Genomic DNA, 14,677 nt, shown 5'->3' with positions numbered 1-14,677 from the left:
GTTAAAAAAAGGTTTTGTTTTAAAGACATTAAAGATCATTACCCCTTTTGAAAAGCAGCAAGGCACATCTATGGCCAATCCTCTGTGCCATTCATCAGACACCATCAGAGTTGTGAGACTTGGTCCATTCAAGCCAACAAACCCAAATTTCATGAGGAAACCCTAACGACAATCAAGAAGTTGTTAGAAGGGAAAACTTGAGAACGAGAAATATTAATTCACTGATAGAACTTCACGTGTCGACTAAAACTGTTCATTAGGATATTGTTCATTAACAACATTCATGTTAAACTATATTTTAACTGTAAAATATTCTGATTTTGTACAATGATGATGATGTACTATGATGTAGACTTTGATTTTCAGATTAAACCTTTACTGTTTTATATACAATAATGAATAATGAACAATGTAATATACTGCACATACTTAAACGCATTAAACTCTGACAATGTTTGAGATAAAGGTATTAAACCAACTGAAAAATATTCCAAATATTATCCCCTATATTGCACAAGGCTTGGTTTTCAGATTATGTTTTTCCTATACAGTACTGAAACCATATTTTTCATGTTTAATATACTGTACCTACTTAAATTCATTCAACTCTGACCCCGTTTCAGTTAAAGGTGTCAAACCAACTGTAAAATATTGAGAAAATGATTCACTCTAATGCACAGGGCTTGGTTTTTCAGAGTACGCCTGTATTGTTTTTCTATACAGTACTGAAATCATATTTCTAATGTTAATGTTTAACTCTGAAACAGGGCTGACTTGCATCTCATATCTTCATCCTGCTGAAATGTTCCTATTATTTTTTTTCAAAGTGCATTCTGAACAAATAAATGTATTTCCAAACTAACATGCTTCAGTCAAGTTCGTCTTCTCATAAACAATGTTTCCTTTACTGATTATATTTTAAACCTGTTTACATTTTGTACAATTAATTTGATTAAACATCCTTACAAAATTAACCATGGTTTTAATGTAGTAACATTGTTTATATATTTATTATTTTGCAGAATGATTCCCATTTATATTACCAAATTATCTTATTTATATTTGGTCCTGGTCCACTTGGCGTTCACAATGGCATTTTCGACAGCCATCCTAGAGGCTGATTGGTCGGCTTGAATGATGTATATATCGTGACGGAAGTATGGTGACCCTTACTCAGAATTTGTGCTCTGCTTTTTAACCCATCCAAATTGCGCACACATAACAGTGAACACACACTGTGCCTTGCTCAAGAGCACCTCAGTCATGGTAATGCCGGCCCGAGACTCGAACACACAACCCTAGGATTAGGACTCAAACTCTTTAACCACTGGGTCACGACTTCCCATAGGGATGCTTTATAGGGAACCCCATGTGTATTTATGTCACTTGGCTGTTAAATAGTATTTTGCATGTTACTAATCTTTAGTAAAATGTAAAACTTTAACCAATTGCCAATAAATCTATCTGAATCTAAATCTGCATCTATTGTCAGTTTCAAATTGACAGACATTTGTTTGAAAAAAAAAATAAAAAAAATCCAAAACTGGCCACTAAAGATACTTTATTTGGCCAATCTCATTACATGATCCATTTCAACACGGCTGGGCAGCTGTGACCTAATGGTAAGAGACTTGGACTAGTTACCGGAAGGTCGCCGGTTCGAGTCTTGGGGCCTGCAGGAGTAGTTGGGTAGGTAGTGAATAACAGCGCTCTCTTCCCCCCCTGCAAACTCCAAGAAGAGTCAAATCAGTGACAAAGTCAGGGATGGAGTGTGTCCATTTTAACTTAAGGGAGAGCCTTAGTCAACAGTTGCAAAACTACCCGAGGGATATAACTGAAGGAATAACAACACTGGAGATTTCTTTCAATATAGATGGATTGCCCATTTTCAAAAGCAGCAAAGCACATCCGTGACCATTCACCTGAATCTTGTCAAAGTTTTCCCTGTTAAACTGACACTTAGTTCTTCTAAACCATCAAATTTGGATTTTGGCGAGGATGGCATCAAAGACATCCAGGAACTCCTTGACTATGGTTTCGAGGGAAAACAAATTAAAATTAAATGTGTTGTCTGTGATGCTCTTGCAAGAGCCATGGTTAAAAAGATAAAACAGTTCTCAGGATATTATGGGTGCGATAAATGCACTCAGAGGGGCATGTGTGTGTCTGGACGAGTGACCTACCCAGAGGTAGAGAATCTCACTCTACACACGAATGAGGTATACTGTACTGAAATGACAAAACGGCAGAAAGATGAGGCCATTTTAATGTCCCCATTTGTGCGGCTCCCTTTGGACATGGTTAATCATTTTCCAATAGATTATATGCATCAAGCCTGCCTGGGAATCACAAAAAAAATGATCACAGAGTGTATGAGAGGAGAGAGGAATGTGCGGATGTCTGCTGGACAAATCAATCAAGTGTACCAAAGGCTGCTCTCACTTCGGAAAGCCATTCCAAGCTGTTTTGCATGAAAACCAAGGGGGGTCTAGAAGACATCGATTGGTGGAAGGCAACTGAATTATGGCAGTTTGCAGCATACACTGGCAAGATTGTGCTAAAAGGTATTCTGGCAGATGAGTTGTGTTACCACTTCATGGCATTCAGTGTTGCCTTGAGCCTTCTTCTTTCACCAAACCTGGCAGTGGAACACAACAGACTTTCTTTGTTGCAAAAACAAAAGAGCTCTATGGAGATCACTCCATGGTGTACAACATACATTCCATGCTACATCGACCAGAAGAAGCAATTAATTGCAGTGCTTTCCCATTTGAGAACTTTCTAGGAAAGCTTAAGTGACTCATAAGATCAAGAAGTCAAGCACTTACTTTTCCAAGTGGCCAAACTGTACATGGAGCAGGCAAATTTTCCACACATACAATCTGTGGCGACAAAAAAAGTTGAAAATTACAAGACCGAACAATGCTTTCATTCTCCAGGAGGGGAAGTGTTGTGTGGCCATGGAAGAAAGAGAAGAGATGGATGAGTCCAGATCTCCAAAGATATTATGCAAGGTTATTGAGTAATCCAAACCTCTTTTCAGAGATCCATGTGACTCACGTCTGATTGGCTGTTTCAAAGTGCAGCCAAGGCAATCAGGAATGAAACTCATCCCAGAACAGCAGCTGACAAGAACTGCCATAATGGTGGAAGAAAACCAGGAGATTTTGGGCTGTCCTGCATACAGTTTAACTCACTCTCTCTCTTTCTCTCTCTCTCTCCAGCCAGTCCAATGTGGGCCTCATATGGGCTTTAAATAAAGGTCCCAATGTGGGCCCCTCCTGAATGAGCCCATATGAATCTCACTTACAGTCTGAATAGGGCTATCTGGCAAGAGCCCGGTATCTGTCTTATGTTAGTTGCCCAATTTGGGAGTAGCCCTAGATTGCAGGCTGGATGATGGGGCGGGGCGACACATGTAGCCCAGCCCACCCCCAAATTTGGTTTATCATTAGCCAGAGCTTATTGGCATAGACGCTTGAGACATGAGCATGCACATTCCTTTGTGTATGTTTTGAAGGATCTACACTGTTTGACTGTACCACAGAGTTATTAATCGCTAATCACAGCGATTTCAGTTAGAATCAACTGGCTGATATTTTTTAACTTAAGGTGAATTAGATTAGTTAGATTCAATTACAAACAAACACTTGGTAACAGCAAGAGTTGTGTAACATGTATTATAAAAAATGCTTATGTGTTAAGCCACAATATAGTCCTATGCCTATATCACGTTAAATAAAGTAATAGACATACGCAGAAAAGCAGACATGTATAATAAGATTTTTATAATAAAATATATATTCTTTGTGTTAACATTAAGGTCAAATAAGCACAAACTGATGATGTAAGTACTCTGAAGTACTTGCAATTGGGCCCCACAAACCCATAAGGGACCCTTATTTAAAGCCTATATGGAACCCACATTGGACTCACCATTTAATGTTGGCTGCTCTCTTTCTCTCTTGCTCTCTTTCACACACATACACATAAACACACATGACCAGAACATAGAACCAAGGAATACTGCCCTTAATGGACAACAAAATGTTACCATATAAATAAAAAATCCCTTCTGATGACGTGGAATCCCTCATGAAAAAAGGTAGATCCTTCAACTATCATATGAAAGATAAAACAAGAAATCTAATGAGTATTTTATTTTATTGTGTTGTTACATGTACTTACTATAATAATAACAATACATTATTCATCAGAGAAGGTAGAGTATGTGTAAGAGATGGTAGGAGATAAAAGCAAGAAAATGAGGAAGATTTTCATTTGGCCAGTGATTATGAAAAAAAAATTATGTTCACACCCTTTCTATGTAAAAATCAGTGAAACTAAGTAACTTGAATGTCATACAGTGTGCCTCAAACCCTTTCCATGAGAATTATTTGAGACGTAGTGAACAGTATTTATTTTCTTTTAACAGATGGAAACAAAGACATTCTCAGTAGCTGAATTTGCAGATGACAATTCTGTAGAAATTGTCCCAACCACACTGCTGGAGGAAATCACCAAAGTATTTATATTCAAATCTTTATACATTAACTAACATAATAAAAACCCAACTGGTAATGCGAAACCTTTTCTTTTTACAGGGGACCGTTTGCTTTTGGACGTTTCTAAACACAAGGCAGCTGGTGAAAAATAAAGCATTGCCTGATGAACAAAAGCGGAGGCGGATATCATTAAAGAAAATTTGGCTACAAACAGGTAATAGTGATAGCATTTAACTTGTTGTAAATAAAGCTGTTCATTTGAAATCATATATTTTCCAGACTCGTATACCAAAGCCTTGCAAAAATGCCAGCTTGTTGCAGAAACGTCTAATATCGAAACAGAGGAAACAACACATAAAAAAGGGACAATGAAAAATGAATTATTTTTGAACATATTTAAGGCCTGAGGGCAAACTCCCATTTCTTGAAAGCTGTACTATGTGATCGTGAATAGAACACATTTGACCACTCAATTAAAAAACGAATTTAAGAACCTCGCATAATGATAGCAGCTCCCAGATGCACAAAAATTTGAATTAAGTAATGAAGTAAACAGTTCCCCACAGAACATTGATATCAACCAATTCAGCACCACCGCAACGGACAGCACCTCACAACGACGCATGCAAGAAGGTATATACCTCAAGTAACCCCCTAAGGCAGAAAAGCTGGCATTTTGAGATGTCCTTAAAAAACTGAATTGTGAGGAAAAAGTCACAAATACTTGTTTATTTATCCAAAAACAGGCTTCCATTAACTTATATACATTTCCTCAGAAACAAGAATGAAGCGGCTTGATCTAGCAGAGATCATAAACATTTTAGTCTTTTTTACTTATTTATATACTTATATTAGGTTTCACATAATGGGCAAACATTTTACTAGTTAGACTTTTTCCAAACTATAATTCCTGAAGAAATGTATAATCAAATGAAATATTATGAAGTTTCATTCACAGCATCTAAATGTTTCATGAAGCCAGGATGTTTTTTTTTAATGTTCTATAATATAAACAGCAAAATGATATAAAAGTAATACAAGTAATAATGTTGCAAGCATAATGTCATTAAGAATGATATAACAAAACTTTTGCTTTTTACTGTGATAGGCTATTCTCGGTTCATGAATATAGCCATATGTTTATAACTATACAGTACAGACCAAAAGTTTGGACACACCTTCTCATTCAAAGAGTTTTCTTTATTTTCATGACTATGAAAATTGTAGAGTCACACTGAAGGCATCGAGGGCTATTTGAGCAAGAAGGAGAGTGATGGGGTGCTGCGCCAGATGACCTGACCTCCACAGTCACCGGACCTGAACCCAATCCAGATGGTTTAGGGGTGAGCTGGACCGCAGACAGAAGGCAAAAGGGCCAACAAGTGCTAAGCATCTCTCGGGGAACTCCTTCAAGACTGTTGAAGACCATTTCAGGTGACTACCTCTTGAAGCTCATCAAGAGAAAGCCAAGAGTGTGCAAAGCAGTAATCAAAGCAAAAGGTGGCTACTTTGAAGAACCTACAATATGAAATATTTTCAGTTGATTCACACTTTTTTGTTATGTACATAATTCCACATGTGTTAATTAATAGTTTTGATGCCTTCAGTGTGAATCTACAATTTTCATAGTCATGAAAATAAAGAAAACTCTTTGAATGAGAAGGTGTCCAAACTTTTGGTCTGTAATGTATATATTGTATAGGCCTACATACAAAGCATGATTGTGTTTATGAATGTAACTAAGCTTCGGTTCATGAATGTCTACTCTGGTGTAAATATTTTGGATGTGTTATACCCCGTCATTGGTGTTTCATTGGTGTTTGACATGCCTAGGACTGTAATAAAAGGTAAAAAAAAATATCCAGTCCACAACCACTTTTTAAATTGAAAATATGTAATTTTGTGTTTTTTCCCCCCAAATCAGTGACACAATTTATGAACTTGGTAATTAAAGAGTTAAAATCTTGGATATTTTTTAAACATTTGGTAGTTTTGATCAGGACTGAGGTTGATTAATAGATTTATGCAAAAAAAAAAAAAACTGAAAAATATATTTCTGATACATTTTTACAGCAGTTTATTTTAGTGGATGTTTTCATCCATGATCATAACGAAAGGGTACTGAATTTGCCCAGAGTGTACAGTTAAGTTGTTGAAAAATTTCAAAATATGGGTCAAAATAAGATTTGCACCAAAAATCATTCCGTAAGCTCAAACACAGAGAAAGTTGTGGCTAAATAAGACTCAACTTTACCCCCTAGTGGACGAAAACGTCCCCAACAACGCACAAGGGTTAATCGTCAAAAAAGTGCAAACGATCAACTTCAATCCGTTTCACCTAGGGGTGTAACGATTCATTCGTTTTCTCGATGCATCGATTACAAACCCTGTCGATTCATATGCATCGATCTTGAAACATGATTTTTGAATCGTGAATCACCGATCTTGGACAGTTATCGATTCAAAATGCTAAGAATCGAACGAATCGCGATTTCTATAGCGATTCAATGCTTTCAAAATATATACACATTAAATTACTACAGGCACAAATTAATGGAGACCTTGAAGAGTGTTTGTGAATCGTGCCTCTTATCTGTCCTTCACGCGCTCCACTGTTTACTGCCTGAGACTGTCACAGGATTGCGCTCGTGCTCCGTTCATCTCTAAACTGATTCTGTGCTAGGTGTCTCCAGAATGTGTCTCTGAAGTTTTCACTCAAAATACCCCACAGATCATTAATCATAAAATCTAGAAAATTCCTATTTTGAGTGGAAGCAGAAACGTGCTGTTTTTCGGCCATGTCTCTTTAAATGTAAATAAGCTGCTGCTCCCTGCCCCATATGACAAGCCCCAAATTATCATGTCCTTCCCTCGGTGTAGGGTTGGAGAGGAGTAACAACTAAAAAATCTATGAAAAAAGTAAAGAGGACAAGATTTGACATTTCCAAACAAAAGCTACATGAGAAAGTGAAAAAAAGTGAAAGTGACGTGACATTCAGCCAAGTATGGTGACCCATACTCAGAATTTGTGCTCTGCATTTAACCCATCCGAAGTGCACACACACAGAGCAGTGAACACAAACACACACACACTGTGAACACACACCCGGAGCAGTGGGCAGCCATTTATGCTGCGGCGCCCGAGGAGCAGTTGGGGATTCGATGCCTTGCTCAAGGGCTCCTAAGTCGTGGTATTGAGGGTAGAGAGAGAACTGTACATGCACTCCCCCCACCCACAATTCCTGTGGGGACTAGAACTCACAACCTTTCGATTGGGAGTCCAACTTCCCCGTACATTTCTGTTTAGTGAACTTGTGACTGTATTTATTTTCTTCTATTGCTTGTATTATGGTTTTCTTTAGAAAATAATTTTTGGCACCGAGTCCACAGTAGAAGCCATAATTGTTTGTCCAATTATTTTCTTTATTATAAAAAGAAAAAAGCCCTTTTTTTGTGGATGTCCCAATTGAGGTACAGGATGTCAAAATTTCAGGTAAATGTTCATGTTATATATTTTGGTTGCATGAGCAAGTTAATACACCAATCTTTCGTTAACAAGACATTTAGGTGAAGTTAGACATCAATGTTAAGTTGTGAATATGGATGTTTTTCTTAAACAAATGCATCGCTTTGTAAGGCCTTTATTAATGACCCGGAACCAAAAAAAAAAAAAAAAAGAAAACAAAATCACTAGTGTACTGTCTATGAAAGCACTCTATATTTTTAGTGTATCCTCAATGATTGAACTTAAGATGACTTTATGGACCGTTCAACTTCAACACCCATTGACTGCAACGACAAAGCTTGAAATAGCCAGAACAATTTTTAATATAACGGACTGGATTCATCAGAAAGAAGAAAAGTCATATACACTTAGGATGCCTTGAAGGTGCGTAAAACACAAGCTAATTGTAATTATTGGATGAACTAACCCTTTAAGGTTTTTTATGTTGATTAAGACCTTTTCTCTCTGGTTTCTCTCAATGTCCTTTTATTGACAGTTGAGGGCTCTCTCCAGTGTGAGCTCTCACATGGACTTTAAGATTTCCATGCTGAATGAAACACGTTCCACACTTAGGACATATGTATGACTTCCCCTCCAGTGTGGGCTCTCATGTGACTGTAAAAGTGTGTTTTTTGATTAAAACTTTTTCCACACTGAAGGCAAGTGAAAGTGCTTTCTCCAGTCTGTACTCTCATGTGGTCCTTGAGGTTTCCTTTCCGGTCAAAACTTTTTCCACACTGCCGGCACGAATTAATTTTTCACGATTGTGAATTCTCATGTGTACTTTAAGGTTTCCACGCTGATGAAAACTCTTTCCACACTGACGGCATGTGTAAGGCTTCTCTCCAGTGTGAATTCTCATGTGGTACTTCAGGGTTCCTTTTCGTTTGAAATGCTTTCCACACTGTTGGCAGGTAAAAGGCTTTTCTCCTGTATGAATACTCATGTGTACTTTAAGGTTTCCACGCTGATGAAAACTCTTTCCACACTGAAGACATGTGTAAGGCTTCTCTCCAGTGTGAATTCTCATATGGCTGTTGAGAATCCATTTCTTTCTGAAACTTTTTCCACACTGTTGACAGGTATAAGGGTTTTCTTCTGTATGAATTTTCATGTGAGCATCAAGGTTTCCCTGTTGAGCAAAACATTTTCCACACTGTTGGCAGGTAAAAGGCCTTTCTCCTGAATGAATTTTCATGTGGACTTCAAGCTTTTCATTTTGATGAAAACCCTTTCCACACTGAGGGCACGAGTAAGACTTCTCTCCACTGTGTATTTGCATATGCCTGTTAAGGTTTCCTTTTTTAATGAAATGTTTTCCGCACTGCTTGCAAGTGAAATGGCTTTCTCCAGTGTGTACTTTCAAGTGAGCTTCAAGGTTTACATTTTGGTTGAATTGTTTTCCACTCTGTTGGCAGGTAAAAGGCCTTTCTCCTGTATGAACTTTCATGTGAACTTCAAGGTTAATTTGTTGATGAAAACCCTTTCCACACTGAGGGCATGTATAATGCTTCTCCACAGCCTGATTTTTCTTGTCCATATTGAGAATCAAATTTTGAGTGAAACTTACTCCACACTGTTGGCTGGTGGAAAGGTTTTCTTCGGTGTGAACTGTCATGTGTTCTTCAAACTTTTCATTTTGAGTGAAACTCTTTCCACACTGATGGCATGTGTAAACCTTTTTTCTAGTGTGCATTATCATGTGGTACTTCAGGGTTCCTTTTCGTTTGAAACTCTTTCCACACTGATGGCATGTAAAAGGCCTTTCTCCTGTATGAATACTCATGTGGAGTTTAAGGTGTCCATGCTGATGAAAACTCTTACCACACTGAAGGCATGTGTAAGGCTTCTCTCCAGTGTGAATTCTCAAATGGGTGGTAAGGTTTCCTTTTTTATTGAAACATTTTCCACACTGTTGGCAGGTAAAAGCCCTTTCTCCTGAATTAATTTTCATGTGGACTTCAAGGTTTCTTTGTTGATGAAAACCCTTTCCACACTGAGGGAATGTGTAAGGCTTCTCCCCAGTCTGAATTTTCTTGTCCATATTGAGAATCTCATTTTGAGTGAAACTTACTCCACACTGTTGGCTGGTGGAAAGGTTTTCTTCTGTGTGAATTGTCATGTGTTCTTCAAGTTTTTCATTTTGATCAAAACTCTTTCCACACTGATGGCATGTGTAAAGCTTTTCTTCCCTGGAGTGAATTCTCATGTGATACTTAAGGGTTCCTTTTCGTTTGAAACGCTTTCCACACTGTTGGCAGGTAAAAGGCTTCTCACCAGTGTGAATTCTCATATGCCTGTTGAGAATACATTTCTTTCTGAAACTTTTTCCACCCTGCCGGCACGAATTAAGTTTTTCACGATTGTGAGTTCTCATGTGTACTTTAAGGTTTACATGTTGATGAAAACTCTTTCCACACTGTTGGCATGTGTAGGGCTTCTCTCCAGTGTGAATCCTCATATGCCTGGTAAGGTTTGCTTTGTGACTGAAGTGTTTTCCACACAGAAGGCAGGTGATAGGTTTTTCTCCACTGTGAACTTTCACGTGTACTTCAAGCTTTTCATTTTGATCAAAACTCTTTCCGCACTGAAGGCATGTGTAAGGCTCTTCCCTAGTATGATTTCTTATATGCCTATTGAGAACCACTTTTTGAGTGAAACTTACTCCACACTGTTGGCTGGTGGAAAGGTTTTCTTCTGTGTGAATTGTCATGTGTTCTTCAAGCTTTTCATTTTGAGTGAAACTTTTTCCACACTGATGGCATGTGTAAAGCTTTTCTCTAATGTGAAATCTCATGTGGTATTTAAGGTTTCCAATTCGTTTGAAACTTTTTCCACACTGTTGACAGGTAAAAGAGTTTTCTTCTGTATGAGTTTTCATGTGAACATCTAGGTTTCCCTGTTGTGCAAAACTTTTTCCACCCTGCCGGCACGAATTAAGTTTTTCACGATTGTGAGTTCGCATGTGTACTTTAAGGTTTACATGTTGATGAAAACTCTTTCCACACTGTTGGCATGTGTAAGGCTTCTCTCCAGTGTGAATCCTCATATGCCTGTTAAGGTTTGCTTTGTGACTGAAGTGTTTTCCACACAGAAGGCAGGTAAAAGGTTTTTCTCCACTGTGAACTTTCACGTGTACTTCAAGCTTTTCATTTTGATCAAAACTCTTTCTGCACTGAAGGCGTGTGTAAGGCTTTTCCCTAGTATGATTTCTTATATGCCTATTGAGAACCACTTTTTGTGTGAAACTTACTCCACACTGAGGGCACGAGTAAGACTTCTCTCCACTGTGTATTTGCATATGCCTGTTAAGGTTTCCTTTTTGAGTGAAATGTTTTCCGCACTGCTTGCAAGTGAAATGGCTTTCTCCAGTGTGTACTTTCAAGTGAGCTTCAAGGTTTACTTTTTGGTTGAAATGTTTTCCACACTGTTGGCAGGTAAAAGCCCTTCCTCCTTTATGAACTTTCATGTGGGCTTCAAGGTTTCTTTGTTGATGAAAACCCTTTCCACACTGAAGGCATGTGTGAGGCTTTTCTCTAGAGTGAATTATCATGTGGTTCTTAAGGTTTCCTATTCGTTTGAAACTTTTTCCACACTGTTGACAGGTAAAAGAGTTTTCTTCTGTATGAATTTTCATGTGGACGTCAAGGTTTCCCTGTTGAGCAAAACTTTTTCCACACTGTTGACAAGTAAAAGGGTTTTCTTCTGTATGAATTTTCATGTGGACGTCGAGGTTTCCCTGTTGAGCAAAACTTTTTCCACACTGTTGACAGGTAAAAAGGTTTTCTTCTGTATGAATTTTCATGTGGACGTCGAGGTTTCCCTGTTGAGCAAAACTTTTTCCACACTGTTGACAGGTAAAAGGGTTTTCTTCTGTATGAATTTTCATGTGGACGTCGAGGTTTCCCTGTTGTGCAAAACTTTTTCCACCCTGCCGGCACGAATTAAGTTTTTCACGATTGTGAGTTCGCATGTGTACTTTAAGGTTTACATGTTGATGAAAACTCTTTCCACACTGTTGGCATGTGTAAGGCTTCTCTCCAGTGTGAATCCTCATATGCCTGTTAAGGTTTGTTTTGTGACTGAAGTGTTTTCCACACAGAAGGCAGGTAAAAGGTTTTTCTCCACTGTGAACTTTCACGTGTACTTCAAGCTTTTCATTTTGATCAAAACTCTTTCTGCACTGAAGGCGTGTGTAAGGCTTTTCCCTAGTATGATTTCTTATATGCCTATTGAGAACCACTTTTTGTGTGAAACTTACTCCACACTGAGGGCACGAGTAAGACTTCTCTCCACTGTGTATTTGCATATGCCTGTTAAGGTTTCCTTTTTGAGTGAAATGTTTTCCGCACTGCTTGCAAGTGAAATGGCTTTCTCCAGTGTGTACTTTCAAGTGAGCTTCAAGGTTTACTTTTTGGTTGAAATGTTTTCCACACTGTTGGCAGGTAAAAGCCCTTCCTCCTTTATGAACTTTCATGTGGGCTTCAAGGTTTCTTTGTTGATGAAAACCCTTTCCACACTGAAGGCATGTGTGAGGCTTTTCTCTAGAGTGAATTATCATGTGGTTCTTAAGGTTTCCTATTCGTTTGAAACTTTTTCCACACTGTTGACAGGTAAAAGAGTTTTCTTCTGTATGAATTTTCATGTGGACGTCAAGGTTTCCCTGTTGAGCAAAACTTTTTCCACACTGTTGACAAGTAAAAGGGTTTTCTTCTGTATGAATTTTCATGTGGACGTCGAGGTTTCCCTGTTGAGCAAAACTTTTTCCACACTGTTGACAGGTAAAAAGGTTTTCTTCTGTATGAATTTTCATGTGGACGTCGAGGTTTCCCTGTTGAGCAAAACTTTTTCCACACTGTTGACAGGTAAAAGGGTTTTCTTCTGTATGAATTTTCATGTGGACGTCGAGGTTTCCCTGTTGTGCAAAACTTTTTCCACCCTGCCGGCACGAATTAAGTTTTTCACGATTGTGAGTTCGCATGTGTACTTTAAGGTTTACATGTTGATGAAAACTCTTTCCACACTGTTGGCATGTGTAAGGCTTCTCTCCAGTGTGAATCCTCATATGCCTGTTAAGGTTTGTTTTGTGACTGAAGTGTTTTCCACACAGAAGGCAGGTAAAAGGTTTTTCTCCACTGTGAACTTTCACGTGTACTTCAAGCTTTTCATTTTGATCAAAACTCTTTCTGCACTGAAGGCGTGTGTAAGGCTTTTCCCTAGTATGATTCCTTATATGCCTATTGAGAACCACTTTTTGTGTGAAACTTACTCCACACTGAGGGCACGAGTAAGACTTCTCTCCACTGTGTATTTGCATATGCCTGTTAAGGTTTCCTTTTTGAGTGAAATGTTTTCCGCACTGCTTGCAAGTGAAATGGCTTTCTCCAGTGTGTACTTTCAAGTGAGCTTCAAGGTTTACTTTTTGGTTGAATTGTTTTCCACACTGTTGGCAGGTAAAAGCCCTTTCTCCTGTATGAACTTTCATGTGGACTTCAAGGTTTCTTTGTTGATGAAAACCCTTTCCACACTGATGGCATGTGTGAGGCTTTTCTCTAGAGTGAATTATCATGTGGTTCTTAAGGTTTCCTATTCGTTTGAAACTTTTTCCACACTGTTGACAGGTAAAAGAGTTTTCTTCTGTATGAATTTTCATGTGGACGTCGAGGTTTCCTTGTTGAGCAAAACTTTTTCCACACTGTTGACAGGTAAAAGGGTTTTCTTCTGTATGAATTTTCATGTGGACGTCGAGGTTTCCCTGTTGAGCAAAACTTTTTCCACACTGTTGACAGGTAAAAAGGTTTTCTTCTGTATGAATTTTCATGTGGACGTCGAGGTTTCCCTGTTGAGCAAAACTTTTTCCACACTGTTGACAGGTAAAAGGGTTTTCTTCTGTATGAATTTTCATGTGGACGTCGAGGTTTCCCTGTTGAGCAAAACTTTTTCCACACTGTTGACAGGTAAAAGGGTTTTCTTCTGTATGAATTTTCATGTGAACATCTAGGTTTCCCTGTTGTGCAAAACTTTTTCCACCCTGCCGGCACGAATTAAGTTTTTCACGATTGTGAGTTCGCATGTGTACTTTAAGGTTTACATGTTGATGAAAACTCTTTCCACACTGTTGGCATGTGTAAGGCTTCTCTCCAGTGTGAATCCTCATATGCCTGTTAAGGTTTGCTTTGTGACTGAAGTGTTTTCCACACAGAAGGCAGGTAAAAGGTTTTTCTCCACTGTGAACTTTCACGTGTACTTCAAGCTTTTCATTTTGATCAAAACTCTTTCCGCACTGAAGGCATGTGTAAGGCTTTTCCCTAGTATGATTTCTTATATGCCTATTGAGAACCACTTTTTGTGTGAAACTTACTCCACACTGAGGGCACGAGTAAGACTTCTTTCCACTGTGTATTTGCATATGCCTGTTAAGGTTTCCTTTTTGAGTGAAACGTTTTCCGCACTGCTTGCAAGTGAAATGGCTTTCTCCAGTGTGTACTTTCAAGTGAGCTTCAAGGTTTACTTTTTGGTTGAATTGTTTTCCGCACTGTTGGCAGGTAAAAGCCCTTTCTCCTGTATGAACTTTCATGTGGACTTCAAGGTTTCTTTGTTGATGAAAACCCTTTCCACACTGAGGGCATGTGTAAGGATTCTCCCCAGTCTGAATTTTCTTGTCAAT

At 38.5% G+C, this 14,677-nt stretch overlaps 1 protein-coding gene across 12 annotated transcripts in view; it reads right to left on the bottom strand.

Annotated features, from left to right (window-relative positions):
- LOC127955905 (zinc finger protein 585A) overlaps positions 1-14,677 on the bottom strand; it is a 41,173-nt gene that overhangs the window by 17,727 nt on the left and 8,769 nt on the right. For 2 of the 12 annotated variants that reach the window (XM_052553521.1, XM_052553522.1), the window contains exon 4: positions 8,969-13,933. In XM_052553521.1, the coding sequence (XP_052409481.1) occupies positions 8,969-13,933 (4,965 nt within the window). Of the gene's footprint in view, positions 1-8,968; positions 14,550-14,677 lie in introns of those variants that run through there. The other 10 variants (XM_052553525.1, XM_052553529.1, XM_052553533.1 and 7 more) reach the window with 10 other exon arrangements.

Source organism: Carassius gibelio, chromosome B4, assembly GCF_023724105.1.
Source record: "Carassius gibelio isolate Cgi1373 ecotype wild population from Czech Republic chromosome B4, carGib1.2-hapl.c, whole genome shotgun sequence".
In the NCBI taxonomy this organism is placed as follows: domain Eukaryota; kingdom Metazoa; phylum Chordata; class Actinopteri; order Cypriniformes; family Cyprinidae; genus Carassius; species Carassius gibelio.
Note: the sequence above shows the minus strand (reverse complement) of the source record. Positions and strands in the feature narration are given on the sequence as shown.